Below are 27,534 nucleotides of genomic sequence, written 5' to 3'. Positions count from 1 at the left end.
TTCTTTCCTATTTCCCAAAATGCAGCCTGGGGGCCATTTGTGTTCTAGAACTTCTAGGGGAAGCTGTTGAAACAGCTTCACCTGGGCCCCACTCAGACCTGCCTACGAATCACTCTCTGGGACAGAGCAGGAGTCTCCCTGAGAAATGAACTCCTAGGGCACTTTCAGGTCTCCTAGAGAATTAAAAGAATATGGTATTGAATTTTGATGTCAGTGACTGATATGAAGAACTTGAAAGCTTTCTACAAAAGTTTGAAAACCATCAAAAACTTTCCAAAAGAAGCCTTAGAAGTACAAGTATTTCTGGGCAAAAAGGAAAAAAAAAAAACTTAGGTAGAAGAAAACTGGTGGGACTTCTGAGTGGCTCAGTCAGTTAAGCGTCTGCCTTCAGCTCAGGACATGATCCCAGGGTTCTGGGATGGAGTCCTGTATCAGGATCCCTGCCTCCCTCTCCCTCTGCCACTCCCCATGCTTGCGTTCTCACTCTCACTCTCTCAAATAAAACCTTGAAGTAAAATCTTGAAGAAGAAGAAGAAGAAGAAGAAGAAGAAGAAGGAGGAGGAGGAGGAGGAGGAGAAAACAACTGGTGACCATGGCTGTTTGAAAATATAATCTTAACATATTAAATATAAATATAAAATTTGGTATTTAGGTTTTATGAAAGATCAGCTAATTCATTGACATCCCTGCCTATAAGGAGTCCAGAGCTCAAAGCGACTTGTACCTGAGGCATTCGCTGTCAGTTGGCCCCACTGCTGCTCCCTCTAGCCCTTCCCTGGCTGCCAAAGGCTGGCTCTCACGGCCACACTGCCTAGCTTCCATCCACCGCCCGTTCCTCATGATGAGCAATGTATGTGGGACATATGACTGTGTGGAAAGGAGTGTCTGTGGCCCTAGAAAGCACCACTCTTCAAGAGTGCATCATTTTTTCCCCTAGAGATGTCTAAGATCAGGAGACCCTTTCCTTAGAGCCCATGGAAGTGCCATCTCGCCTCCCAGCAGAAGCTCTGACCAGCTGGTTCCGGAGTGTCCTCCCGGCCTAGTCATTTCACTTTTACAAGACACACGTGGCTTTCTGGAGTCAGTCAAGGGCTGTCTTCGCCCATCTCTCCAGTCTGCAGTATGGTTTTCATGTCTTTCAGTGAGCAATTCATGACTAAAAATCCAGAGGGTATATGAAGGTCTTGTTTTGAGTTTCACTTCTATAAAATCTTGTTTTGGTCATAGGGCAATGGCAAATAAAAGAATATATGTAGACACACACACATATATAAATATATGTATAGATTAATATAGTATGTCTAAGATAGAGAACTTGAGGAAAATGATTTCCTGTGACAAAAACAGGGAGAGATAGAACAAGGATGTCCTTAGCCAACATGACACTACGTATCTTTCCAAGCCCAATTACAGAACTTTATATTGGATTATTACACAAGTAAACAAACATTAACTAACTTCTGAAAGTAAACAATCTCCAAGAAGTCAAACATTTCTAAAGCACGAAATGGTTAACTTAGAACAGGGTTCTCGAGCTGGGGGCTCAGAACAAGCATCATCTGGAAACTAGTTAGAAATGCAAAGTATCAGGCCCCTCCCCAAGCCAATGGAATCAGAGTCCCTGGGTGGGTCCCAGGAGTCTGTGTCTTAAAAGCCCTGGGTGGTCCTAATGCAGGGTAAAGTTTGGGAACCATAGGCTCAGAACTCAAGATACTTCCCTGGTCTTTACCTTCTTTGTTGGAGGGTAGCTGAACGGAGCAGGAGTACAGTAGGAAGCAATGCACAAGGTGTAGCTTAAAGAGGAGCGAAAAGACCCCTGCCTGCTCTCCCAGCTGGCCTCAGAAGTCTCTGGATTTCTTAAAAAATCAGAGCAGCTTCTTTCCATTCATCACAGTCACTAAAAAGCCACTAGGCCCATGAATATGCCAGCCCTCCTCCTTTATCTTATTCCTTAGCAGTCACTTGACAGATAGCCAGAAAGGAGGGGAAGCACACAGTGGCATATCACATGACAAGTCAGGTTTAAAGGGGAGCGAGGGAAGGAGAGTTGTGAGCCCTCATCCTAGAGGGATGACAGACAGGTCGAGGTGGGACCCTACCGTGAAGGGATCTGGAAAGGCTTTCCACACACAGAGCAAGGGATGCTCAAAGAAACACTCCGTCATCATTACTGTCTTCAGGAGCACATAACTAACAATCAATTTGTTGAGAACATGGTCTCCCCTGGCTTCCTCAACAGAACACCTTCCAAATTGCAAAGGTCGCTGTTGGCTACTAATTAGCACTCTCTACCCATTTTATACGTATATGTGATGCAAGTTCAAGCTAATGTGGAACAGTAGAAATTTGGGACTCCCTTCCATGCCTCCTTTATCCCAGCAGCAGCAGTGGCTTCTTAGGACGAGAGACACACAGACCCTGACATTAACAAGCACCGGCCAGAGAACTTAGAGACAGATCCATTCTGTCTTCACCATGTTGCCCCATGTTATATTTACAAAGCACAAAAATAAGACATTTCCTAACACATGCATTAGAAGTGTGATACTGACACTTAAAAATTTTGTGGAAGGACTTAATGACAACAAGCAGTACCTGAAAGCACGTAATTGTATACTTAGCAAACGCACCCAAATGAAAACCTGCTTTCTCCTAGTGCCATCACTATCAGATACACATGGACCCGCTTTTATCATACACTCTGTTTCTCTGAGGGTGTTTGAAAAAATCAAGGCCAGTCTGTAAAAATTCTGACAGAAACATGACTTCCAACGTAAGATGGAGAAGTGGCAATTAAAATTTCTGTACAAGTTGCCCCAAGAAGAGCACGAGTCACTGATTCCTAGAAGTACTCCTCTACGGGGTAAAAATGTCATATGCGACCATCCTGTCTTGCCTCGCTCTGCCAGCTGACAGGTGACATTTTAACCTCTAACCAACCACAGCAAGACAATTCAAAATTAAGGTTGACACTTTGTCCTTTAACTAGTTCCAAAGTACTGCAGGGGCTTCACTGCCTGATGTTACACCATATGTGCAAACTCTAGACACAGCAGGCAGGGGTAAGCAGGACGCCTCTGTACTCTGCCATTCTCCTGCTTCCTGTTGTTTTTGGAGCAGCCCTAACTTTAGCTAAACATAACCCGTCTGAGTGAATCATTTTTAGTAAGAGAATCCGCCTTATAGGAGAGCTCGCTGTATGCAGTCTGTATTTCAGAAGCAGAGCCATCTACGGAAGGCTTAAGAACTCACTGGTTTGTTATTTTGCAGTCTTTATGAAACCCGCCCATTTTATGAAAAATTTCATAGAACAAAGTTACTAACCATTGAAGTTTTTATGAATAAGACCCCAAATAATTATAGAATGAATCGGGGCGCCTGGGTGGCTCAGTGGTTTGGGCTGCTGCCTTCGGCTCGGGTCATGATCTCAGGGTCCTGGGATCGAGCCCCGCATCAGGCTCCCTGCTCCACAGGAGACCTGCTTCCCTCTCTCTCTCTCTCTCTCTCTCTGCCTGCCTCTCTGCCTACTTGTGATCTCTGTCTGTCAAATAAATAAATAAAATCTTTTAAAAAAAATAAAATTAAAAAAAAATTATAGAATGAATAACAGGAAGAATTCTTTTTGAAGTTTCCCCTTCCCCCAACTTGTCTACCATTATGCAATAGTGACGGGAGACAGATATTTCAAAACCTTTTCCAGAACGCAGGTCGTTTTTTCATTCTAAATTTACTCTAAATCTTGATTAACAGGATGTATTTACTTACTTGTGCCCTCAAGAGTTCTGATTCAGAAAAACACTATTTTAGGTTTTACGTTCATCTTTATTTTTTTTCCAGGTAGGAGAAATACATATGAGAAAGGAGAGGGTATCAACTGCTGATAATAAACTGTATCCTTAGCTTAAGGTCAGTGACTCTCGCCAAGCAGAGTTCATGAAAAGCATGTACAAAGTGGGGAAAAGGTCCTTTTAAAAACACACCCAACTTCCCCAGTGATCTTTCCCCTTGAGTTTTCTGTAAAATAGAACATTTAGCTCTGTATCATTCCAAAAAATCTATACGTATCTTAGGGAGGGGAGCATAAATCTCACGGGTCTCAGGTTCACTTCCTGTTGCCTTCCTTCATGATACATTTAAAGATAATCAATAAAAACTGATTTCTCTTTGTAAGCATTTTTCTGTTCTGCCAGAAATAATGGCAGTCCCCACCCTAAAATGAAGGAAAAATGGAAAGTAATATTTATCATAAGAGGAGAAAAAGGAACTGCCTAAGCATTTTTCCTGAGCTAAGTGAAACACAAACAGCAAATCAAGTTTACTCTTAAAGAAAAACAAATTTTAAATACTCCCAAGCACTAATTCTATTTCTGAAAACTGTGGTATCAAAAAGTTTTCAAGTTCTGGATTTATATCTTGGCTTTCAACAACCTCCTTGTGTTCTCTAATCGTTTCACTACATTTCTATATGAATATAAATATATATGTATATATATATATTTTTTCACATATACACAAACACACATATATATATGTATCTCATACACATGACTTCAGCTCAATGTTGAACACTGAAACACCAAAGAAAGGACAGCTAAGTCCCCCAGACCGCCTCCCAGGGCAGAGTGCAATGCAAACCTTCAGGGAAAAACACAGATGAGAACAATATTAATCCAGTAGAGGAATAAAGACCTGCAAGCAACATTGTTATTTGTTTTAAAACACAAATCTTTTTTGCCTCTTGTCTTCTTAGCCCAAGGATTTTCTTATCCAAAATGTTACTTGAAAGTGTTCTATTAAATAACCCGCAATCATCTGTTGGGATTTCTCCAAAAGGGTCTATCTGAGAACTATCCATTTTAATTTTTTTTTTCTTCTTCTGGATTCTTCTGAATTCTTCACAAAAGACTATAAGAAAACCCCACATGGAAGAAGAATAGACTTTTACTTTATAATGAAGTTACAAATACATTTTATACATTTTCCTGGCTTCCTATTTCCCTTCATTCTGTGCTATCTACAGGTTGTCATATTTTACCAGGATGGACTATAAATCAGGCAAGTTCAGCCTGTCAGTTTGAAGAACGGAGGTGAAAAGCACAGTGGAAAATATATAAAGTATAATTAAAACCATATGACCAGATATACTGAAGTAATACTTGTTGGAGGAAACCCAAGTAAAAATCAAACCTCTTCTGGTGTTAGTGAGACTCTCCAGTCCATTTGGGACAAGCACTCAGTTATTTGCTTTTTCTTTTTTTCTTCACAGCAAGAGCATCCAGGGAAGTTAAATCCTAACAAGATAATTAAGTCTATGGCCGTATTTGCAGCGGAATGTAATCCATAGTTGTTCATGTAAAACTGATCTCTCATTTAAAACCATAATCATTTATTTAGAAATATAGTTTAAGATTCGTCAAGGGTCAATTTTATGCCTGCCAAAGAGTATTAAAGGCTTATGACAGCAATGTTGATTCAAAAAGCTTTTCAACTTTTCATCTCTAAAGACCTAAAGATGCCAGTAAGACATAGATAATCGAATTGCTTACTGTTGAACAAGGAGAGCAGGAAGTTAGAAAATCTAAACTATCTCCCCTACTACATTATAAACAATCGCCAGGTTGCCACCTCATTCAGGTTGTACTTGGCAGGCCAATGATATATATATACCTAAAGATGTACAGAAATTAAGATATCTTCAAGTTATAAAGCAATTCCGATTTAAAACAAACAAACAAACTTTGACTTTGGCAGTCTATCACTAAAGCCACCCCATGTCTATTTCTCCAGAGCATTCCAAGTGCCAGTTATAAGGATTTTGGCAGACAAAAGGAACATAATTTTCAATACTGCTTTGGGATTCCAGTAAATAAGTCAAAGTGAACAAGTTACTTACCCCCCAGAAACTGAATTCCTCCAGCCACTCTTCCCACTGTCCTGGAGATGAGCTCCGACACACAGCAACCCATGAGGGCGGTGAGGGCCACCAGGAGGAGGAGGCCACAGCCCAGGCCTGTGACAATGGTACAGATCCTCCATTCTGCACTGGGGATGCCCTGGAAGGAGGCGTAGCGCCCACACTCCTCCACCATCACCATCATCTGCCGGCTCTCATCGTGGACAGGATAGGAGCACCTCCGGAAAGTACCGAAGGACACAGACTTGCCCAGCTGTGATCCCCAGAGCCAGTAAGGCATGAAGAACCCCACACAGGAGGTGGCAGCACAAAGAAAGGAGAGCAAAGCCCAGATCACCCCAGTACAAGTCAGGCTGGATGCCATCTTTCAGGGCAACGGGGACGCGCAGTAACTATTTAGGACTTCAGGAGCCAGGGAAGGTGTGAAACCACCAGGCAAGGGGGGGCAGTCCACACTTCTGTAATAGGGGGTGTCTAGTAACAGAATGGATCTTCAGTCTTCCTGACCATCAACTTCCCATTCTCTGTAGTAAGGACGATGGTCCCTGGCAAAACAATAATAAATGTTAAAAGTGAAATGTTTTTAGAGCAGCGATAACACCGGTATAGTTGGGCTGCAACTCTTAATGAATAAACATTCAAACTTGCCTCAACACTTCAAAAGTGGGAAGAACTCATTCTCTCTAGAAACTTCTCTACCATTCAAGTTTTGTCAAACTAGCTCATAGCTTTTTCATGTCTTTATCTCCTGTAAATGCTCCCAAATTAACTCTGACAGCTATTTACTTAAAGAAATGCATGGCTTCTATTTGCCAAGTCAGTGAATCCATTTCACATGCTCACAAGGAAAAGTAATGTAGCATTTTTACTAGCAGTAAACATGATTCCAATATTAAAATAAAGTGAATCATACCATGGTTTGTTTATTTGGCTTGCAAGTTCATGCTGATAATTTGTAGCAACTTTTCCGTGTCCCTTTAGGTGCATTAACTCTGCACGAGCCCAAACAAAATAATTGGGATAATTTTCACAGCGGCAGAGCACCATAAATTCAACAAGTACTATAGCCTGTCTAGGCACATAGAATGGATGGAACTATTAGGCACTCCCTGTACTCCTTCAGTAGTATTTGTGAATTCCTTCAGTCTTAACCCCCTTTCTCCTAGTGCAAATGAAAGAAAGGCTGTGTAGGGCTTCCTTCTGATTCATGGGTTCCAGTAAAGATTGGTAGGACTCTCTCTCCCGCGGAACGATTGTCAGCGTCTAATCTGAAAAGTAATCCGCACATTCTAGTACTCCGCATGGAACCCCAGTCATTCAAAGAGTTCAATGCGCCTTGACTTCCAGCCCTCCCTTCCTCTCAAAAGGAGTTCTTGAACCATTTCCCACACTTTCCATACAGAAAGGAATACAGAAGCAGCCCATGCACCCCCACGGTTCCATTCCCAGAACCTATAACTCCAGTTTTTCAGTGTCCACAGCAAATTCCCTCTCCCTGGCCTCCCCCGTACCCAGCCCTCACCCCTACCGTTTCCTCTCCACCCGCCGCCCCAGTTCCAGCCCAGTGTGTCACTGCGGGGGAGCTTCAACTACTTTTTTTTTTTTTTTTTAATCATGTCAACTGCAGTCAGCGTCAGCGTTAGCCGCTGAACTTGGTCTGCCTGGGCCATGAGGCTGGGGGAGGTTGCGGGGGGCGGTCTGGGGGTTGGAAGGCCCTCATCTGCAGCCAGGGTTTGGCGCTCCGAGGGGCGGGCCAGCCCACCGTGGGCCCCTCGCAATGGCCCCACCCCGGACGACACCCTGTGCTCCCGGAGCCCCGAGCGGAGAGAGGGGCATTTTCCGGCCGTCCGGCGCGCAGGGAGGGGAAAGCACGGGAAAGCAGCACCCCCCGGAGGCAGCCGCCGACAGCGGACGCGGCGGCCGGGAGAGCCGACCGCGCCGCGGGGCTCAGGAAGTGCGGAGCCGGGAGCAGCCCGACTCCGGCGGCGGGGGGCCGGGGGGCGCGGGGAGAGAGCGGAGTCCGCGGCGCCGGGCAGCCAGCGCTCTCCTCACTCACCCGGCTGGCGGGCGGCGGCCGGGGCGCGCGCTCAACTTGCTGTCTTCCGCGGGCGGAACATCCACGGCGCCCAGCGCGTCCTTCCTCCTCGCCGCTGTCCCTCACAGCCGCGGCCACCCCGGGGCGGAGAGCGGCGTCCGGCCGGAGGCGGAGGGTCTCACGAAGGCCGGGCTGCGCCGCCACCCGCGGAGCCCCCGCTGCCCGTGCTCTCCGGCGGTGGCTCGGACGGAGCGCGGTGGCCACGCGCGGGGCGCCCGGGCTCTCACGCAGAGGAACAGAGCTCCCTTTGGCAGGCGAGGCACGCACCGCCTCCTCCCCTCGGCGGCCCGGCCCTCCTCTTTCTCTTGTCCCCTCCCCTCGCGCCCGGGGACCCCACGGCCGGCGGAACGCGGACGCGGCGCGGCCGACCGGGACCCGGGAGTCCCCCCTCCTCGTCCCGGGGTGGGGGGGGGCGCAGCTCTGGCTGCTCCCGCAGCCGAACCCCCCCGCCGCCCTCCCCTCTAGGCTCCTGCCAAGAGGGGAGGGCGGGGAGGCACGCAGACCCAGAAGTAGGGGAGAAAGTTGCCGGTCTTCTCCGTGCTCCCGAGGGGCTGCGAAGACCAGACAAGTTCCCTGGTTGCATTTCTGGGGCTGGGGTTTGCGGCTTAAGCGCCCGTTTCCTACCGGAGATGCAGATGAAAAGGAGCGCCTCAACACTGGGCAAAGTGACCCTTTGGAGCTTTGAGGAGGTCCTTGGGTTGGAGTCACTTTGGAAGGAGTTAGAAAAGCCAGTGTGGACTGAGAGATAAGAACGGGAAGCCTAAGCTCAGGGATTCTGTCTGGCAAGCTTCTTTCCAGACAGGCCAGGGAGAAGGCAGGGGGAGACTTCCAGCGAGCAAGCCTCTCCCCAGAGATACCCTTTCTGGGAACCTCTTTCAAGCCATTGTATTCTCTCCCTCTTTATCTCTCCCTCCCTTTCTCTTTTCTTTTTTCTCTTTCTCTTTCTGCCTCTCTTTCCCTCTCCCTCTCCGCCCTCCTCCCCTCCCGCCCTTCCCCTCCATCTCTCCAACCAATCACTCTTGGAATCAGAACCATTAGATTTCTGTCTTAGCTTGCCCTTCTCACTCACCTCTCTGGAAGTTGAGAGCTACATTCAGTAGAGGACTGTGGGCGTCTCTGTTGAAGACCATATTTGAAGAACCCCGCCGTGTAGGAATAGCAGTATGTGAAGCAGATACTTCCCGGGATAGTCTGTGAAGTGCTTTTTCAAAGGAGTTAGAAGTAATAAATGGGTAGGTATATATAATATTTCATAGTAAATTTTCAAACTGCGTCATTTCAGTTAGCCATAATGGTGGACATTCTTCCTGCAACTACAGCTGGAGATATACGTTCTCTCATTATCATATTGAAAAGACTTGAGTAATCTCTTGGGTTTTGATTATCATGAGGAGGGGGGCTCTACTAGCATCTAGTGGTTAGAGGCCAGGGGTGCCGCTAAACACCTTGCAATGCACAGGACAACCTCTCAGAATTACTCAACCCAAAAAGTAAATAGTGCTAAGGTTAAGAAAACCTGTTTCAGTGAAATGTCAGGTGGTTCCCTGTTCCCCTGTAGCTCATCCCTGAAATCCCAGGTTCAGAATCCCTGATTCAAGTGATTTAAATTGTCTCATACAAATCACTGGTTACTTAGCTCTGGGATGGCTCAAATGATGGGTCTGACTTCCAGTTAGTGCCACGCCCGTAGCTATTACCCAGAGCCTTCAGATATATAATGTGAAGGCAGAAGATAGAACCATATAAAGACAAAATTACAGTCATGAGATTTGTCCGAGAGGTTACAGCTAAAATGCGGGCTTTAAAATAACTCATGGGCGCCTGGGTGGCTCAGTTGGTTGAGCAACTACCTTTGGCTCCAGTTGTGGTCCTGGGGTCCTGGATTTGAATCCCACATCAAGCTCCCCCTGCTCAGCAGGGAGCCTGCTTCTCCTCCCTCTGCCTGCCACTCCCCCTGCTTGTACTCTCTCTGTCAAATAAATACATAAAATCTTTAAAATAAAATAAAACAAAACAACTCATTATTTGCATCCTATTAAATAGGTCAAAATGCTACTGGAGAGATTCTGCTTAAAATGAAAAAGAAGATAGAGGAAGAGGTTGAATTTTTAAAAGATTTATTAATTATTAATAATTAATTATTATTTATTATTATATAAATAAATAATAAAAGATTTATTAGGATGTATATATCAATTATTTGTGAAAGCATAGTACATTATGCAGTAGGACTCAAATTTCTAAATTAGATGAATGCGTTTGGACAAATGGTGACCTTTCCGAGCCTGAGTTCTCTCATTTGTAAAAAGAGCCTGTAATGGGCGGTTTTATAAATTTTAATTTAGTGAAGGAGGGGGCAGGGGAAGGGCAGAGGGAGAGGGAGAGAGAGACTTTCAAGCAGACTCTGTGCTGAGCAATGCTCAGCTGACTGAGCCACCTAGGCGGTTTTTAACATTGTCCTAGCTCATGACTTCTAGCATCATGATCATAGAAGTATTCATATATTTGAGAAGGAGTCTGGGAGTCATCTGATTTTGCTTAAGTACATTTAACAGATGAGGAAGCGGGGGCTCAGAATCCTTCTGGTGTGCTAACCAAAGCTGAGCCTAGAATCCATGTATCCTGATTTCCCTTCTCATTCCACCATGTAATTATGTTCCCAAACTATAAAATCTTCCGAATTACACCTTGGGTTCTTGTGTGTATATTTTATAGGCAAAATGCATTGTAATATCTTTAAAACCCTTGTATTAAATTTGCACCTTCAAAGGATCTTTAAATTATCTCCCAGCCAGAAGTTCCCACATAGTAGAGGTGGCATGTACCTCTTACTCCAGGTTTGAGTTTCTAGTACATTTGGAGAGTGGTCTTGTTGAGTCACAAGATGAGATGAGGAGGCTGTAAAGCATCTGACAATGCCCTTGGTTGGCTATCCAAGATTAAGTCCCAACTCCTTGTCCTTGTTCCCTAGGTAAATACCTCCCTTCCAACATCCTTAAAGCTAGTGGGATTCACGTGATCTCTTTAGCTAATGAGTCTACTGAGGAAGCCTCAGGGAAGATTGCATTCTCTGATAAAAAACAGCTGTCTTCAGACACATTCTTGAAGGATGAGGTGTTTGAAGCTGTGGCAGCCTTCTGACAACCATGAGGAGAATCAGAGACAGAATCCCAGGTGGAGCTACACACCTCCTTTTGAAATTTTTAAAAGTAAATTATAGATTGTTAATATGGTTTAAATCACTGTTATTTGAATCTTCTGCTTGTAGTAGCTGAAAGCATTCCTAATGAATGAAGTACCATCCAGATAAGACATATGCTCAATGACAGGAAACCCAGCATGGTACCTGAGAGCTTCGCAGTTAAAGATAAATACTCAATAATTGAACATTAACTGGAAGAATTAATGAACAAATCAATATCATTGTGATTATGATCCTTGTTCCTGTGCAGCCTACAGAGCCCGTCTTTAATTTTTAAACAAATAGGGTGTGCTATGTAAAATTAGGGAGGAAGTAGGATAGCGGGATCGAGGAAACGCCATGGAATCAATCACTTCTGACTCTAGGGGAGAGGTTGGAAAGGGACCTCTTCAGTTGATGTTTGTGATAAAAGCTACAGTTCGGCTCATACAATGCCCATTTCCAACCCTCTTCTGCTATCACTTTCTCCGCAACAGAAGCAGGGAAAGCTAAAATCTCCATTCCCCAGCCTCGCTTGCTGTCTGAGTGGCCATGTTGACAGTGCTGGCCATCGAGGAAAGTGGAGTGGTGCCGCACCCCACCCCACCCACCCCCGCTCCCTGCCACCCCATCCTCTTCCTCTTTCTTCCAGCCTTGAAAACAGATGTGATGGCACCTAGAAGCACAGAAGCCATTCTTCAGCTATGAGGTGAGAAGGATGATGACAAAAGCCAACACACTAAGAATGATGGAGTAAAATGGCGCCAAGAGTCTGGATGCTTGGTCTTTTCACTAGGCTGCTCTGTTATCCCCAGACACCCTTACCTGTTTAAGCCTCTGTTACTGGCAACAAACAAGCGCCCACTAGACTACTGAAATGACCTGTTCTCTTGCAGTCCAGAGACCGGCACCATGGGAAGGTGGATTAGACACAGGGTGAGGGGCCATGAAGCAGAAGAAACAAAGAGTGCCGGGGCACCATTCTTTCTCTGGCAAACGGTGGCTACAGTGGGCATGCATTGTCTATGGCATGTATTGGACCCTTCTTAAAGTCTGGTGAGAGAAACAGGAATAGCCATGAACACAGTTTACAAAATAGCTCCCCTTAAAGTCCTAACCTTGAGAAATTTAAGAAAGACCGAAATTCTCAGCATTATCAAATGACCTGCCACGAGAAGGACCTCTGAATACAGGCCAGCAAGAGAGAGATGCGGGAAGGTATAGTGTGTAAAAGAGAATTAGGGCATAACAAAAGCCAGGCTCTAAATACTAAATAGAGCCCGGGAAGAGAGATTTCTTCAACGGCTCCCGGCCTAGAGCTGATCAGTTCTGTATCAGAATACGTCATTTGTTCCTCCACAGAGGCACTGAAGAGAGGCTCCACTAGCTGAAAACTCATCACGGTGCTCAGGACAGAGGATGTAAAGTAAACAATTGGAGAGCATGGTAAGTTCATTCTTTTGGCTGCTTCTTTCCTCTGTACATTCCTGAACTACCCTTGCCCCTCATGAATCTTTCTCTCTCTTTTCGAAGAGTTTGTTTCTTTATTAGAGAGAGAGTGCATGTGCACACACACGCATAAGGGTTGGAGGGGCAGAGGGAGAAGCAGACTCCCCGCTGAGCAGGAAGCCCAAGGCGGGGCTCCATCCCAGGGCCCCAGGATCATGACCTGAGGCAAAGACAGACTTTACCAGCTAAGCCACCCAATGCCCCATGAATCTCTTCTCAAGACAAATTTAAATGAGTATTGCTATGGTATTTTACTGCATTGTGTCCATCTTGTATAGAGGGGGGAAAAAAATCTCACAAGACAAGTGAACTCTCAGGTTTCCTGGTCTCCATTTCAAGTCGTCTCGGAGTGAGATCATGGATTGCTTTTAGAATACTCTTTCTCTTGCGTACATGGTTATGCATACATTTACCATAGCTGCCCTAACATCCTATTAAAGGAGGTTGCCTATTTCATTTTCTATGAGCTTTCTGTCATGTGTTTGATAGACTCAAGGCCTGTCTTCTGTAGAAATTGTGTCTTGTTATGTACGATTTCTAAACATAGTGATTTGTATGACTGTATTCCTCAAGAACTCTCATGGAAATAAGGTACATAGAGTCCATGGTCTGCTCCCAGGAATGCTGTCTGCATTATTCATTTAAAGTTTGCAAACTACTTTGGCAATCTAAAGTGCCATATAATTTCTCTATATTATTCTTTTATGAATTAAAGCAGCATACAAATTTTAAATCAATAACTTATTCATAAGAAGCAAAAAATGTGAAGTGTTAAATCGCACTTTACATAGCAAATATTTCACATTAAGCCATCAAAATGGAAAATGTCCATAATACATTATATATATTTTTTGCTAAATGACCCAGTAAGCAATTTCAAGTAGTACATGATTATGTTTAATATTGAATCAATGTCATGCGTTTGCTACTTTTAAATTCTTCTTTTTTTCTTTTTGTATCAAAAATTATCTCGGGCTTTTTCAGTGTTATGACTATGTCTTATGGGTTTTTAAAATTTTCCCAGAACATGTAGAAAGAGGAGTATAATGAGTTCTATAGAAAGAGATAAGAATTTTTTCTGTGATAATATTTGCTGCCAATCACTGATACCTTCTGAGAAAATTCACAAAGATGTGTTTCTGCAGCATTTTAAATTTGTAAATCCTCCCTTCATCAAAATAAGATGCATTGCGAGTATTAAATATACTAATAGAATGATCTAAGAGAAGAAAACCAAAACTTAAATAGTTAACTTAGTATTATAACACAGAGAAGTTAACAAACTCTGGTTTTCCTGAAGTACATAATTTCACATTACAGCCATTGTGAAATGGTAGAGGAGACATGCTTTTCCCCCATTTTTCTAGTTTTTTTTTTTTTCCCTCAGGAAAAAAAAGGAGAAATTTTTCTTAAATGCACCTGGTCTCTCTCCACTCATCCAAGCAGCTGGGGTAATTGGAGGCCCGGGGGTGGGGGGTGGGGAACCCTCTTTGTGTGCTCGGTTATGGCCGCCCTTCTCTCGTGGGTGAATGTCCCACATAGGGCAAGAGAGAGAAAGGCAGAGCCTGGGAGAGCTGGCAAATCTGCTGAGCTCTGGGGCCCACTTAGCAGGCCCGTTTGCCCTTCACTAAGCTGCATCCTTCACTCTAACCTCCATTAGTAATAGCCATGACCTTTTGGTCTCCATCTGCCACTTTTCCCTCTTCATTTGTCCAGATTGCATCGGGGAAGAGATGCACTCTTTATTGGCCCCTGTCAGAGATCCTAATAGGAACATCACAAACTGAACCTAAGCATGTTGAAATACTAATGAAATATGACTATTCTGTGACCAATAACGGCAGCAACACCGGGTCTGTACTGACGGGGTCCGGAGAAAAGACAGGAGCTGACTTCAGCAGTCAGCCATGAGCTGAACCGTCAACAATGGTGTCTGGTTGACTTGCCAGCTCGAGTACTTGTACACGTGTGGATGCAGGGAGAATGCTGTTTGGCTACTTACGCCTTCCAAAGATCAATGTCCCTGGGGGTTAAAAGCTGAAGAACATGGGCGAGGTGACAAGCAGCAGAAGACCCAAGAATAAAAATAGAATTAAGAGCCGTCTACAGCATCAACCATTTCGGCAGACAGACGTTAGAAGTGTTGGTGGGGGTACCAATAGCAGTGGGGAGGGAGGAGAGAGAAGGAGGAGGAAGAGGGCACGAGAGGGAGTGGGAAGGAGAGCAACAGAGGCAGGGAGAGGCGGAGAGAAATAGAAGACAACCGCTCTGTTTGGGTTTTATTTGTCTTGCTTCGTTTCCGGGGAGAGAGGGGTGAATAGGACTTCTGTGTCCTCTACCGTGAAGGCACAGGCACGGCGTTCTTGCCATGTCTGGTTGCCATGTGCCTCACACCCAGGGCTGGGAAAATAGAGACCCGACGGCTCAATCATTACTCCGGGAGGAGTTGTGTGCCAGGAAAAGGACAGGTCAACTAGGAAGCACTCGCAGTCAGAGGGCCTTCGCTCCGTGCAGGGAAAGGAGAGCTGTGTGTCCCAGCCCTCGGTCAGCTCCTGCAGTAACAACCCGCTATCATAACTGATGTTTGATATGATGCCTTTTCCAAGTGCCCAGACAATCAGCCAGGCCTTCCTCCATGCTTCCGACCAATGTATACCTCTTCTACTACAGAGCTGACAGCAATGCATTATCATTATTTGGTTGTGAATGCGTACCCCAGGCCCGATCGTGAGCTCCTCAAGGCCTGTCTTCCTCAGCCTTTCAAGCACATAGCAGGTGCTTACAGTGTCGGGCCCAAAATTTCATGGGATGCGTTGATATCTTGGAGCCTCGGTAGGCCCCAAAGACCTGGCTGTGAGTCCTGTACTCCTTTTTTTTTTTTTTTTTTTTTAAGATTGTATTTATTTATTTGACCGACAGATCACAAGTCAGAGAGGCAGGCAGAGAGAGCGAGAGGAGGAAGCAGGCTCCCCGCTGAGCAGAGAGCCCGATGCCGGGTTCAATGTCAGGACCCTGGGATCATGACCTGAGCTGAAGGCAGAGGTTTTAACCCACTGAGCCACCCAGGCGCCCCTGTGAGTCCTGTACTCTTGACAGATGTGCCTCACACCCAGAAGGAGAAGTTGCTCTCCTGACCAGCTTCTCTGTTAGCCAAACCAGCTGCACCTCATGGGGTCCTCAACCTAAGGGCTCTCAGCTCCCTCCCAGCCCACAGAATTATTCAAACAAGTTAATCGCATCCTCCTGCGGGAACCCAGGGCACTCCCCCCTCTCCTTACTCCAAGCCTTGCCTCCCACTGCCCCTGCTGGTTCAGTCTGCTCCCAGGTACAGCCCAGTGTGGCCCGCACCCCACCTGGTAGGATCCTCCTCCCCCAGCCTGTGTGTTGATTGACCAATAAACTTCTGCCATCTCGTCCAGCCGGTGCCAGGTGTCAGGTTTTCATCATCTCATGCTACTTAGGGTGAGGGACCCTACTCATCAATGAAATGATCAGAAAGTGCTGAATAAACACTTGATAAAAAACATACCTGATACCATGATTGATAGGATACCATCATATCATCAAAAAAGACGATAGGGGCGCCTGGGTGGCTCAGTCGGTTAAGCATCTGACTCTTGGTTTCTGCTCAGGTCATGACCTCAGGGGTCGTGGGATCAGGTTGCACATCAGGCTTCCTGCTCAGCACGGAGTCTGCTTGAGATTCTCTCTCTCGCTCTCCCTTTGCCCTTCCCACTCGTGCTCTCTCTCTCTCTCTCAAATGAATAAATCTTTTAAAGAAGACTACATTATATATCTTTGGTTTTTTTAAAGGTACTAAATTTTAGGATGTGCTTTGGAAACATTTCCATTCTACAACAACCGAAATTTCAGAATGTGAAATCCTTCAATATCTACGAGTATATTAACCACATCAGCCACTCCTTTATTGGTAAAGGTTTTACTGTTGTCACAGATAAGCAATTATTTATGGTATGACTGAGGGACTCTTTTCATTGGGCTTATCTGTGTACTCCTGATCTGCCTCAAATAACCCAGATCACTTCCAGAATTAAAATGCTTAATAGAAGCAGAAGGCAGTTATCAATCGAATGAGGTCTCTGAAACACAGAATGACTAAATCCAACCCATTGGACAGAAAAGCTTATGGAGAAGCGTATTTCAGATCAGAGTAGGGAAGGGTCAGAGTTGTCCCTGAAGGGAACATGCATTTCAAAACCTCGAGAACTGCAACATAATAGGTGTCCACTCAAAGAGCATATCCATGAGTCAGGAATGTTGTAGAAAATACTCCAGATCGGCTCTGAAGTTTTACTAGATTCTTTTCTATTCCCTTTCAGTGTCCTGGGGCCAACCTTTTCTCGAACCCTTCTGTAATAGCTGAAAGCCATATGTGGTGAAGGCTCTACCTATTTCTGCAGATTGCTTGGGGACCCTCTTGTTTTTTCTTGCTAAGCGGTGGGTCAAACACCTGTCTCACCCCAAGTATATGTAGCCCCAAGTGGTGAAAGACCTCTACGTCTTTATCTCCATTAGGTGACAGTGTTTTTAAAGGCTCTGGGACAACCAGGGATGGGGTTTCATTTTAGCCCGGCAAACAAATGAAATATTGGGCCTCCTAATCCCAAAGCCCCCTGCAGTGGGAAGCTTCCCAGGGGTTACAGCCATCTTGGCTGTAGATAGTTGGGTCCCTCTTCCTGGACACCCCCTTCATTTACCCCTTCCTGCTCCCCAAACTTTTTCTGAACCCCATAGCTCCTCTTTTTCAGCTTGCCCTTGGAAACTTAAGTCTCTTCTCTTTATTGTTTGAGTATTTCAGCTTTCTCCATTGTCCTACTGGTGTTCATTCTCTGGGGGAGATCATGGCCAGAGGCACTGTGATAATCCCCCCTCCTTGGGACCCAATTAAAAAAATTTCTCTTGCTCAGGGACTTAGATTTGCACCTTCCTCTGGTGTTCACTGGTTCAAACCTCGGTCTGCTTTTAAAAAATAGATATTTTTTATTTATTTATTTGACAGAGAAATAGCACAAGTAGGCAGAGCTGGCAGGCAGAGGGAGAAGGAGAAGCAGACTCTCCACTGAGCACGTGAGCCTGATGTGGGGCTCGATCCCAGGACCCCGGGATCATGACCTAAGCCCAAAGAAGAGGCTTAACACACTGAGCCACCCAGGTGCCCCTCAGTCTGCTTTTTAAAAAATAAGACAAGCTTATTTAAAGTGTATTATTAGACCATGTTCCAAAAGACATTGTTTTAAAAACAACTTTTCATCGATTTACCATGAGCTCCATATCTTCTTAAAGACACTTTGAGCCAAAATATTAAAATTAAAAGCCCACATGAGTGGTTTCAGGAAGAATATATAGGATACACCACACTGTTGCCTTTAAAAAAAAAAAAAAATGTATCTTTTCCAAGAAGAATCAGAGCCAGCTTCTATCAAAATCAAAACCCAGAGTGTCCAGCTGTGTAAAGAGCACTCCATAAGGAGCTAAAGACCTGGGTTCAAATTCATAGTCTGGATCTTGAGTGACTAGGTCTCAGATGTCAGCTCTGTCATGGCCCATTTACCAAGGCCATGGCTTTGCCTCATCAGCCCCTTCTCTGTCCTTTAACCACTTGCCTGAGGTGAAATGAATCAATTAACTTACTCATTTTAGTCAGGGGTAGATCTTGAATTAATGGTCATGCCTGTGTTAGAATGTGATTTTCCTGAATGTTAGGTTTTATTTCTTTATACCAGAGGCCTCCTAGTGGCAGAAAGACAGCAAACCAGAGATTGGATCTTCAGCAGTTTTTCTTCTAGGATACGTATGGGTGAATTAGATTGTCCCCCAAGTGTGTATGACTTTTCTGCTAGAAATGGATTAGCATCCCAGTGTCTCCACTCCTCACACATTAACGTGGGAGCAGACAGGGTTTGGTTATAGGTATACTGAAAATGGCATTAAGCCAGGAGTAGTCCAGATTCTCTCTTGGCTGTCAACTTCCCGACGAGGCAATTCTTTTTCTTCTTTGGTTTTTTTAATACATAGCCATGGTTTCTTTCCTGGCCATCATGTCTAATCTGGAATTATGTATAATGGGGGCACCTGGGTGGCTGAGTTGGTTAAGTGACTGCCTTTGGCTCAAGTCATGATCCTGGAGTCCTGAGATCAAGTCCCGCATGGGGCTCCCAACCCCTTTCTCATACTCTCTCTCTCTCTAATGAATAAGTAAATCTTAAAAGAAAAGAAATTATGTGTAATGTACATACTTGCTAAACTTTAAGTCTTCACTTACCACCTTCTTTTGATCCAACAGCCTTGTTTGACCCTGAGTGTTGCTTAGGAAACAATCACGGTGCAGTGAAGAAAGGAAAGATGGGGCTTCCTGGATTCAGAGGAGACTTTACGTTAAACAGAAGAGACAGAGAATAAACATCTGGGTTTTGATGGATGCTTATCACCTTCATTTTGGTCTGTGAAGAGGCAGAAAAGGGAGAGGCATAGACTCCAGCAGGAGATCTAAACACAGGGGTTGAAGTCAGGAACACACAGTTCTGGGTTCGGTTTAGCTGCTGAATTGGCCCTTGATCTTGAGGAACTTACACAATGTAAAATGGGAGAGCTGATCATCTGTTGTTTTCTCCTCAGGGAAAAAAAAAAAAAACAAACCAACCACATCGTTACAGTTTTGGAATGAGACCGAGAACAGGACTTTCAGTAGTCTATCAGGCCAGTATCTGGAAATGTTCTGCTGTAACTTGTTAGCCGGAACTATATGAAGTAAACTTCTCAAGGATTCACCAAACCCCGCAGCTATATAGGTGAAAAGTTGGCACCGCTCTGCCAGGGATTAGCTTTTTCCTCATTCTTGATCCTACACTTACTTGTATACACTTAAATATACATTTAAATATAACACCCTGAAGTCTTGATAGCCATTCAGTTGCACTCACCAGGCCTGGGTAATGTCAGAACAACCTGATATCAAGCTTTCCAATGTGGTCAGTCAATCTAAGCCATCAGTTTTGAATCATTTCCTTCCCTAGACAGATTCTGTAAAATTTCTCTTCTGCCATCTTAGAATTCATTAAGTAACAACAACAAAAAAAATCCAACCTGTTCAAACCTACAATAAAAGTCTGACCTACCCCTTTATGATGAATTTCAGGGTACGTGCGTTTGCAAAGGAGCATGCAAAGACCAGGACAGGACCCTTTTTAGAGGTCATAACAAAGGACAATGGACCTAAATCCAACTGCCTTTCTTCTTTTATAGTAAAGAGAAAAGGGTTTTTGTTTTTGTTTTGGTATTGATTTTGGTCTAGATGTTTTCCAGAGTGTCTTGGATTAAATGTTGATGTATAATAAAGGTAAATAGAAACATAAAGTATAGCATAATGACTTGCTGCCACCAAGGCAGGACTGATCTGAATTTGATTTAGCCATAGAAATATGTCCTTTAAAGGGGGGCGCCTGGCGGCTCAGTCAGTTAAGTGTCAGACTCCTGATTTTGGCTCAGGTCATCATCTCAGGGTCATGAGATCAAGCCCTGCATTGGGCTCTACACTCGGCAGGGAGTCTGCTTGAGATTCTGTCCCTTTCCCTCTACCCTTTTTCTGGTGCTCTCTCTCTCTCTCAGATAAATAAAATCTTAAAAAAAGAAAAGAGAAGAAAAGAAAAGAAAAACCTCCTATGGGGAGGAAGGCCTGTGTACAGTTTAGAACAGGCAGATTCTGGGCTCAGCTACTACTGGTCTCTTCTCTTGGATAAGTAGGTTATTTAATCCATCTAAAACTCAATTTGCTCATCTGTAAAATGGAAATAATAATACCTTCCCATAGTGTTACTCTAAAGACTAAATGAGATAATATATGTAAAGTACTGACCACAGTGCCAAGCACATAGTCCCTGCTCAATAAATAGAAGTGATCAAAGCTATTATTTTAGTGAGACTTCTTTTCTACTCTTAGAATTCTCTCAGTAACAAATAACCCAACACATTCGAACCTACAAAAAAAAAAAAGGTCTGCCTTTTTAAGATGGATTGCTATATAAAAACTACAGTGAAATTTCTTTTTAAATAGGATTTTCAATACACAATCTGTTATGTTTTCCAGGCTTTCTTTCAAAAGAGAAGACAGATTTTGACCAAGTTTTTCATATAAATAAACTTGTCAAAATGTATCCCGACTTTGATACTCTATAAAATTCAACCAGTGTGGGATATAAAATAGCACAAAATGGCAGCCCTCCAAAGTTTTCCAATGGAAATAATCTTTGGTACTTTAACATTAAATTAATGAAAATTGAACACTGGGGATGTTGTAGAAATACAGATTTTCTCTCAACTCAGGAAATCTGAGGCTGAAGCCCCCCAAAGCTAGATTCTGTGTGTCTATTTTCTTACCTCTAAGCAAGTCCGATTCTACACCATGCCCTCCTTCTCTCTTTCCTTTTTCCTCCCCCACCTCTGAGTCTATCATGACAATCTGGCTTAGTGGGGACATATATATCTGGGTTCTATAGGGAAGGCATGCCAATAACATCTCCAAATCCTTATTAAATAGCATCAGCTTCTAAGTGGTATAGTGCTTCCTGATTTATGTAAGCCCTAGCTAATAACAATTAATGACCTAATATTTTATCCATTAATTAGAATTAATTAGAATTAATGGATAAAATACAAAGCATACGAGTCTGCAAAAACGTCTATGACCTTCTCATTCTTCACATTGTTGACTGCTGTGAGAATAGAGCCTGACATCTGACTACAAACACATGAAGAGATTGTTACCACGAAAATAGACTTGAGACTTTAGAATAGCTGTAGAAACCACAGATACCATTTTATCTGGATAAGTTTTCAGAAACCAAATAATGCTATTTTTGTTATTAAAATTTAATTAATAAAATTAAAATCCTTCCGGGGCAAAATTAAAATAATGGGTTTAGCAAGCGCACCGCTTCTTTGGTCTACAGGGACTTGACTGTTGAGGCAAAGGCACGGTAGCAAGGGAACCCTACTGGCTCTTACTCAATGGTGCCATCTGCTGGTGACCCAGGAGTAAGGCTTTTGCCACACTAGGAAGCTTGGGTCCTTGGCACTGAAGTGGCTGGAATTATAGTTAATGCTCAGGCATAAAGAGGCTTATTTTCTCGTTTGTGAATTTTGTAGGTCTTTAGTGCCTCTTCGTTCCCTCACCCAGTGTCTGCCGATTGGCTAAAAGTCTAATCTTAGCGTTCGTATCAGAGGTTCAGTAGCAAGAATAAAAGGAATAAAAAATTAATCTCACATTGTTTCTATTATTTGATGATTCAAAAAATAGGAAGTTTCCTCAAGAACTCCAAATCATATACATCGATACACTCCCACCCCTATCCGAGATGTGGAATTTATCCCTTCTCTCACTCCTTTGAGGGCAGGCTAGATTCAGTGACTCCAATAGTGTATGGGATGGGAAAAAAAAAAAAAAAATTTGCAGTGGGAGAGGGCCGGCCTACATCACTTTATTCAGGTGACCACGGTGAACATCACCAGTGACGAGTGGATACCAGATACTCCTGATATGATGTGAGGAGAGGGCACTTCACCTCTGTATAGTCTTCCCCCAAATACACCACAGACCAACTCAGATTGGGGAAAATTCTACAAAATAGCTGATTAATGCTCCTCAAAACTGCCAAGGTTATAAAACAAAAAAAAAAAAAAAAAAAAAAAAAAGAGGAAGACTGAGTAATTGTCAAAGACCAGAGAAGACAAAGGAGACATGTGACTAAGTCAATATGGTCTCCTGGAAGGGATCCTGAACAGAAAAGGCATATTAGCAGAAATCCAAATAAATCTCAGGTTTAGTTAATGCTAAGGTGCCAATGTTGATTTCTTAGTTTGACAAATGTACCACGGTACGTAAGATGAAAACATTAGCAGAAAACTGATATTGGATGAGGGGTATAGGGGAATACTCTGAACTCTCTTTGCAAGTTTTCTGTAAAATTCCAAGTATTCTGAAGCAAACAAAAAATGTATTTTTAAAAAAACACCTCAAGGACCTTCTGTGTGTCCGTTTCTATGCTGGACGCTTTTCAGGACCACACCTCATATTTGAAAAACATGTCAAAGACGAAAATGGATTTTCATATACTTTTCCTTTAAACTCCCCTAGCAGCTTTGCCAGACACGAGAGATGAACTTTTTCCATCTACAACATACAGAAGAGGAAGCTGAGACTCCGAGAAGTTTCATCCCACTCAAAGTCAGCAAAGGGAGGAGGAAGCCGTGCCACAGCCCAACCACAGGGCTCTTTCTATACCCACAAGTTCGTCAGCTTTAAATTCTAATGGAAATGATTCTACTGGGCCTGACTGACCCAATATTGCTGGATTCCACATATCCACGTGATGCTGTCCCCTCTGTATGAGGATTTAAGTGTGGAAAATTGTAATGGATGCCACAAGAAGAAAAAAAATGGAAATGGGAAAGAATAAGTCAAAGTTCCAACATTTACTCCCAGACTTCATCATGAAGTAATAAAATTCTCTCTGCCAAGAAAAATCTCTCTCATCCTTTAAGGCTTGGCTTAAGAGTTACGTTGTCAGTCCTTCCTCCAGTCTCCCCTCTGCATCGAGGGACCACATTCCTCCACCTCTGCGCTTTCTTAGCACTTTTCATGCTGTTTTTTTCTTTTCTTTTCTCTTTTCTTTTTTGGGGGGGGAATAAATATTAGAACTATACATACATATTTTTCCTATATATAAAGTGACTCTCCCACCTCTTGTTTTCTTACTAATTTTTCTATCCAATCTGTTTAATCCTCAAACTTTATTTTTTTTTCCCCTTGGTTGAATGGCTCAATGTGGATAGACATGTTAAAATACGTCAGTTAAAAAAATCTCAATCTCAAATATCTATAGAGACCAGCAAATGAATATAAAGGGCTAAAGTAGGCCTGAGCAAAGGAAAAGTCAAGAGGCCCTCACTGTCTCTTATTTTTCTACTTTCTACTTTCCCAAAGAAACTGATGTTTTTCTACTGTAAACAAAATGGTGCTTGATGACATTTGACCTCAGCATTGTCATGGGAACAAGGGTGTGATGTGAATTGCAGCAAGCTGGAAAGGCCCCTTTAAAGGGGCAGATTTATTTTGTTCCAAAGAACTGTTGTTTTGTGGAAATTTAATGTCCGTTTTAACCAACATCCTTTTTTCTTCTTCTCTTCTCCTCCTCTCCCCCCTCCTCCTCCTTCCCCTCCTCCTCTTCAAGAGAGAGATGGAAATTCCTTTAAATTTTTAGGCTTTAGGTTTTGGCTTAGATTTAGTTCAAATTCTATGCTGGCTACGTAAGATGTATGTGGCCCAAATTTGGCCCAGTGTGCCCCTTCACAGCCTCTGACTTCAATAATGTCAAGACTAATATAAAAATAAGCCTACTTTGAGAATTTTTGAGAAGAGACGCTTGTCCTCCAATATGGAGCTGATCTCAGCAATTCCAGTGCTGAACCTTCCTCTTCTGAATTAAAAAAAGTTCTCTCTATCAAAAATGCAAATATCTCTTAGGAAGTAACACACTAGGTTATCATTAGCGAGTAAACTTAATGTAAATTATAACATTGGATCCTTTTTCTAATTTTAGTATATGTGCTGCCGAAGTGAGCACATTGGATCCTTTTTCTAAAAAAGGTTTTATTTATTTATTTATTTGACAGAGAGGACACACACAGCAGGGGGAGCAGTGGCAGGCAGAGGAAGAAGCAGGCTCACTGATGAGCAGGGAGCCCAATGTGGGGCTCGATCCGAGATCGAGCTCAATCCAAGAGCCCGATCTCTTGGGTCTGAGATCATGACCAAGCTGAAGGCAGATGCCTAACCAACTGAGCCACCTGCTTAACTGACTGAGCCACCCAGGCACCCCAACACTGGATCCTTTGAAACTGTTGGGTAGGTAAGTTGCGAGGATAGGAAAAAACTGAGTAGAGCATATCAGATTAGAGGAACTAATCTGGGATAAGAATGAACCAAAAGTTGTGTTGGGTTCTGAAATTAAAGCTTCTGCCTCATGACTTGATTTTGAGCAGCCCTTGACTGTGACATCTAATGATACTTCACGTGGGTAATCATTATTCTTTTCCTAAATCTTGAGACAAAAAGATGGAGACTGTCTCACTTTGATGGAATATTCTTCTCCTTGATTAGTTTCTAGTTCCCAGATGTCAAGATGTTGAGGAAGAGGCAAGGATTACTTGTAGATGAAGTTCAAAAATGGAACTTATTTATTTATATTAACTTACTTATTTAATTTTTTTAACTTTTAAGAAGAAGGGAGCTCTAGACTAGACATTGGAAATTGAAAAGGCTAGAAAGTACAATCTTTGTCATTATTTTGCCTGTATTTAGTTTTGTGAGTAGATACTACAGTGTTATTTCCTTCTCTGGAGGTCTCCTCCTCTGTTCCCCACCTACTCCTACCTAGCTGCTTCTCTGGACATCTCAGAGCTTGAATGGCTCTCTAGTTGCTTCTACTTGTTAATTTAAGAAATAATCAAGGCAATATTTGCATCTTTCAGGAGAGTCATCTATAATTTCAGCTCAAGTTATTCAAGGATTAACTTCATGATCAGAACATTTTTCTGTTCTGAATTTCTTTTATGGAATCCCTGTCCCCTGGTAAAGAATTTTAGAGACAGACAAGGAGGGAACGGACCATTGTCAAAGCACTTTGGGAAAAGGATGATGACGTTAGGGGAAAAAAAATAGACATTTATATATAGTTCGGATTTCATGATCTGGGTATTTCTCTCAAGTGATTTTTTTTTTCAGTATTGACTGAATTTGGTTTCTCCCCTTTGTATTTTAGGTGTATTTTTCAACCAACATCACTTCATTGCTTTCAGCTGATTGAAAAAAAAAATGTATTCATTTATTTGACAGAGAGAGAGAGAGAGCACACACAGGGGGAACAGCAGGCAGAGGGAGAAAGCAGGCTCTCCACTGACCAGGGAATCTAATGCAGGGCCCAATCCCAGGACCCTGGGATCATGACAGAAGCTGAAGGCAGAGGCTTAACCAAATGAACCACCCAGGTGCCCCTCAGCTGATTTCTTGATCATCCCATTATATTCAGTTTTCCTTTAATTATTCTTCTTATCTAGATTTAAATAGGAATTCCTATTTACCACACTGGATATTATCATCATTTTGCCAATCTGATAAGTAAGGAATATGTGTTGAGCATTTGCATCTTTATTAACAATGAGACTGATTTTTTAAAAGTGGTGTTTATCTTACTTCATCTTTGTGAATTGCCTTTTCTTGACTTTTTCCCAATTTTTCTTTGGCAGATATTTGGTTGTTTATAGAATACGTATCATAGTGAACTAAGGGCTGACACTGGGTGAATAACTTAGGTCTGATTTAAGAGGGCTTAAAAGCCTGACTGACAGTTTGAATTTGGTATATTACACAATAAGACCTTATATAAATTATTTACATTGAGGAAGGGCCAGTCAATTTGAACATCTTTAAACTATAAAATGTAATATGTCTATAGGAAATTGCAAGAAATAGAACATTCTGGCATTCCAGAAATGCCCTCCTCCCTTCCTTGAATACAGTTCTTACCTTCAGCTCTGCAAGCAAGCACTATTCAAACTGTCTTCTACCACCTCTGTCGACATTCGGTTCTGTCGGGTTCTGTAAAACCTCATATGATACCATGATTTAAGGTCATCCTTCTTTTGCTCAATGTTTGCTCAAGTCTGTATTGTTGGACATCTCTTGGGGTTTGTTCCTTTTTATCACTGTATAATGTTTCTTTGTATGAATATACCATGATTTATTCATGGATTCAGATGTCGATGGACTTTCAGGTAGTTTCAGTTTGATTCATTACGAAGATCCATTACTCTTTGAATGTACTTTAATAGTGGAATTGTTCTATCAAGCTTTATAATGAATTCCAAAATCTTTTCCAAAATTGGTGTGCTAATTTATACTTGACTAGCATATGGACACCTGGGTGGCTCAGTCAGTTAAGCTTCTAGCTCTCAAACTCAGCTCAGACCTTCATCTCAAGGTCATAAGTTCAAGGCCCATGTCAGGCTCCATACTGGGTATGTGGACCCTACTTAAAGAAAATAAAATAAAAAATATACCTGACTAGCGTAAAGTGATATTATGCTCTCCATCCTCACCCAGTTGGGTGTGTAATGAAATTTCACTGTGATTTGAATTTGCATTTTCTAGTTAATAGTGATGTTGAGTGCCCTTTTTTTTTTTTTTAAAATGCTTCTTGGTAAGTAGATATTCTCTTCTGTGAATTGCCTAAGCCCTTTGCCCAGTTTCTGTTAGGTTACATAGGACAGATTGAATAAATAAGTAATATTAGGGATTATAGATGCCAAGTTTCTTACTGTTTGAGGAGGGAGTTATAATCACAGAAAGGTAGAAATCTAGAATGATCCCTGTGGTGTTGATGAAAATAGAATGACTGATGTGAGCTCACGGTTTTCAACATAGGTAAATGGATATGTAGATATCGATATTGGCAGGGAAAGTAGGAGATGAGTCTGGAATATATTATTATGACAGGAAGCAAGCAAAAACTCAGATGTATAGTATCCAAAAGACACAGAAACCAATTTGAATGCCCCCCCACTGTCCAAGGCTGAGACCATTTGAGCATAAAAATAAATAATAATAGCAATGGATTAGGACTCATTGAATAAAATAAAAAATCCTCTAAGTCCTATACAAATAAATTTAAAGTTTGGTGGAAAATGCTATATTTACATAGTTTCAAATTACTTCCCATGAAACATTTATTAAATAGAAACGGGAAAAGCATACTATTACAG

The 27,534-nt window shown here is 42.8% G+C and overlaps 1 protein-coding gene and 1 long non-coding RNA gene across 3 annotated transcripts in view; one reads left to right on the top strand and one right to left on the bottom strand.

The window, feature by feature from the left end:
* LHFPL6 (LHFPL tetraspan subfamily member 6) overlaps positions 1–8,112 on the bottom strand; it is a 243,764-nt gene extending 235,652 nt beyond the window's left edge. Inside the window, exons 1-2 of the mRNA XM_059144525.1 lie at positions 7,971–8,112; positions 5,894–6,459 (exon numbers count right to left, since the gene is read on the bottom strand). Of these exons, the coding sequence (XP_059000508.1) occupies positions 5,894–6,278 (385 nt within the window). The 5' untranslated portion in view covers positions 6,279–6,459; positions 7,971–8,112. The remainder of the gene's footprint in view (positions 1–5,893; positions 6,460–7,970) is intronic.
* A 248-nt stretch (positions 8,113–8,360) lies between these two features.
* LOC131813953 (uncharacterized) lies at positions 8,361–23,224 on the top strand. Of its 2 annotated transcripts, none has more exons than XR_009347056.1 (4): positions 8,361–9,241; positions 11,843–11,899; positions 12,553–12,636; positions 22,853–23,224. It is a non-coding gene; the product is annotated as an uncharacterized LOC131813953 (long non-coding RNA). The 2 variants fall into 2 exon arrangements; XR_009347055.1 differs by having other exon boundaries at positions 22,850–23,224.
* The last annotated feature ends 4,310 nt before the right edge of the window (positions 23,225–27,534 follow it).

The sequence above is a fragment of the Mustela lutreola genome, chromosome 13 (assembly GCF_030435805.1).
Source record: "Mustela lutreola isolate mMusLut2 chromosome 13, mMusLut2.pri, whole genome shotgun sequence".
In the NCBI taxonomy this organism is placed as follows: domain Eukaryota; kingdom Metazoa; phylum Chordata; class Mammalia; order Carnivora; family Mustelidae; genus Mustela; species Mustela lutreola.
This window is presented reverse-complemented; position numbering and strand designations above follow the sequence as displayed.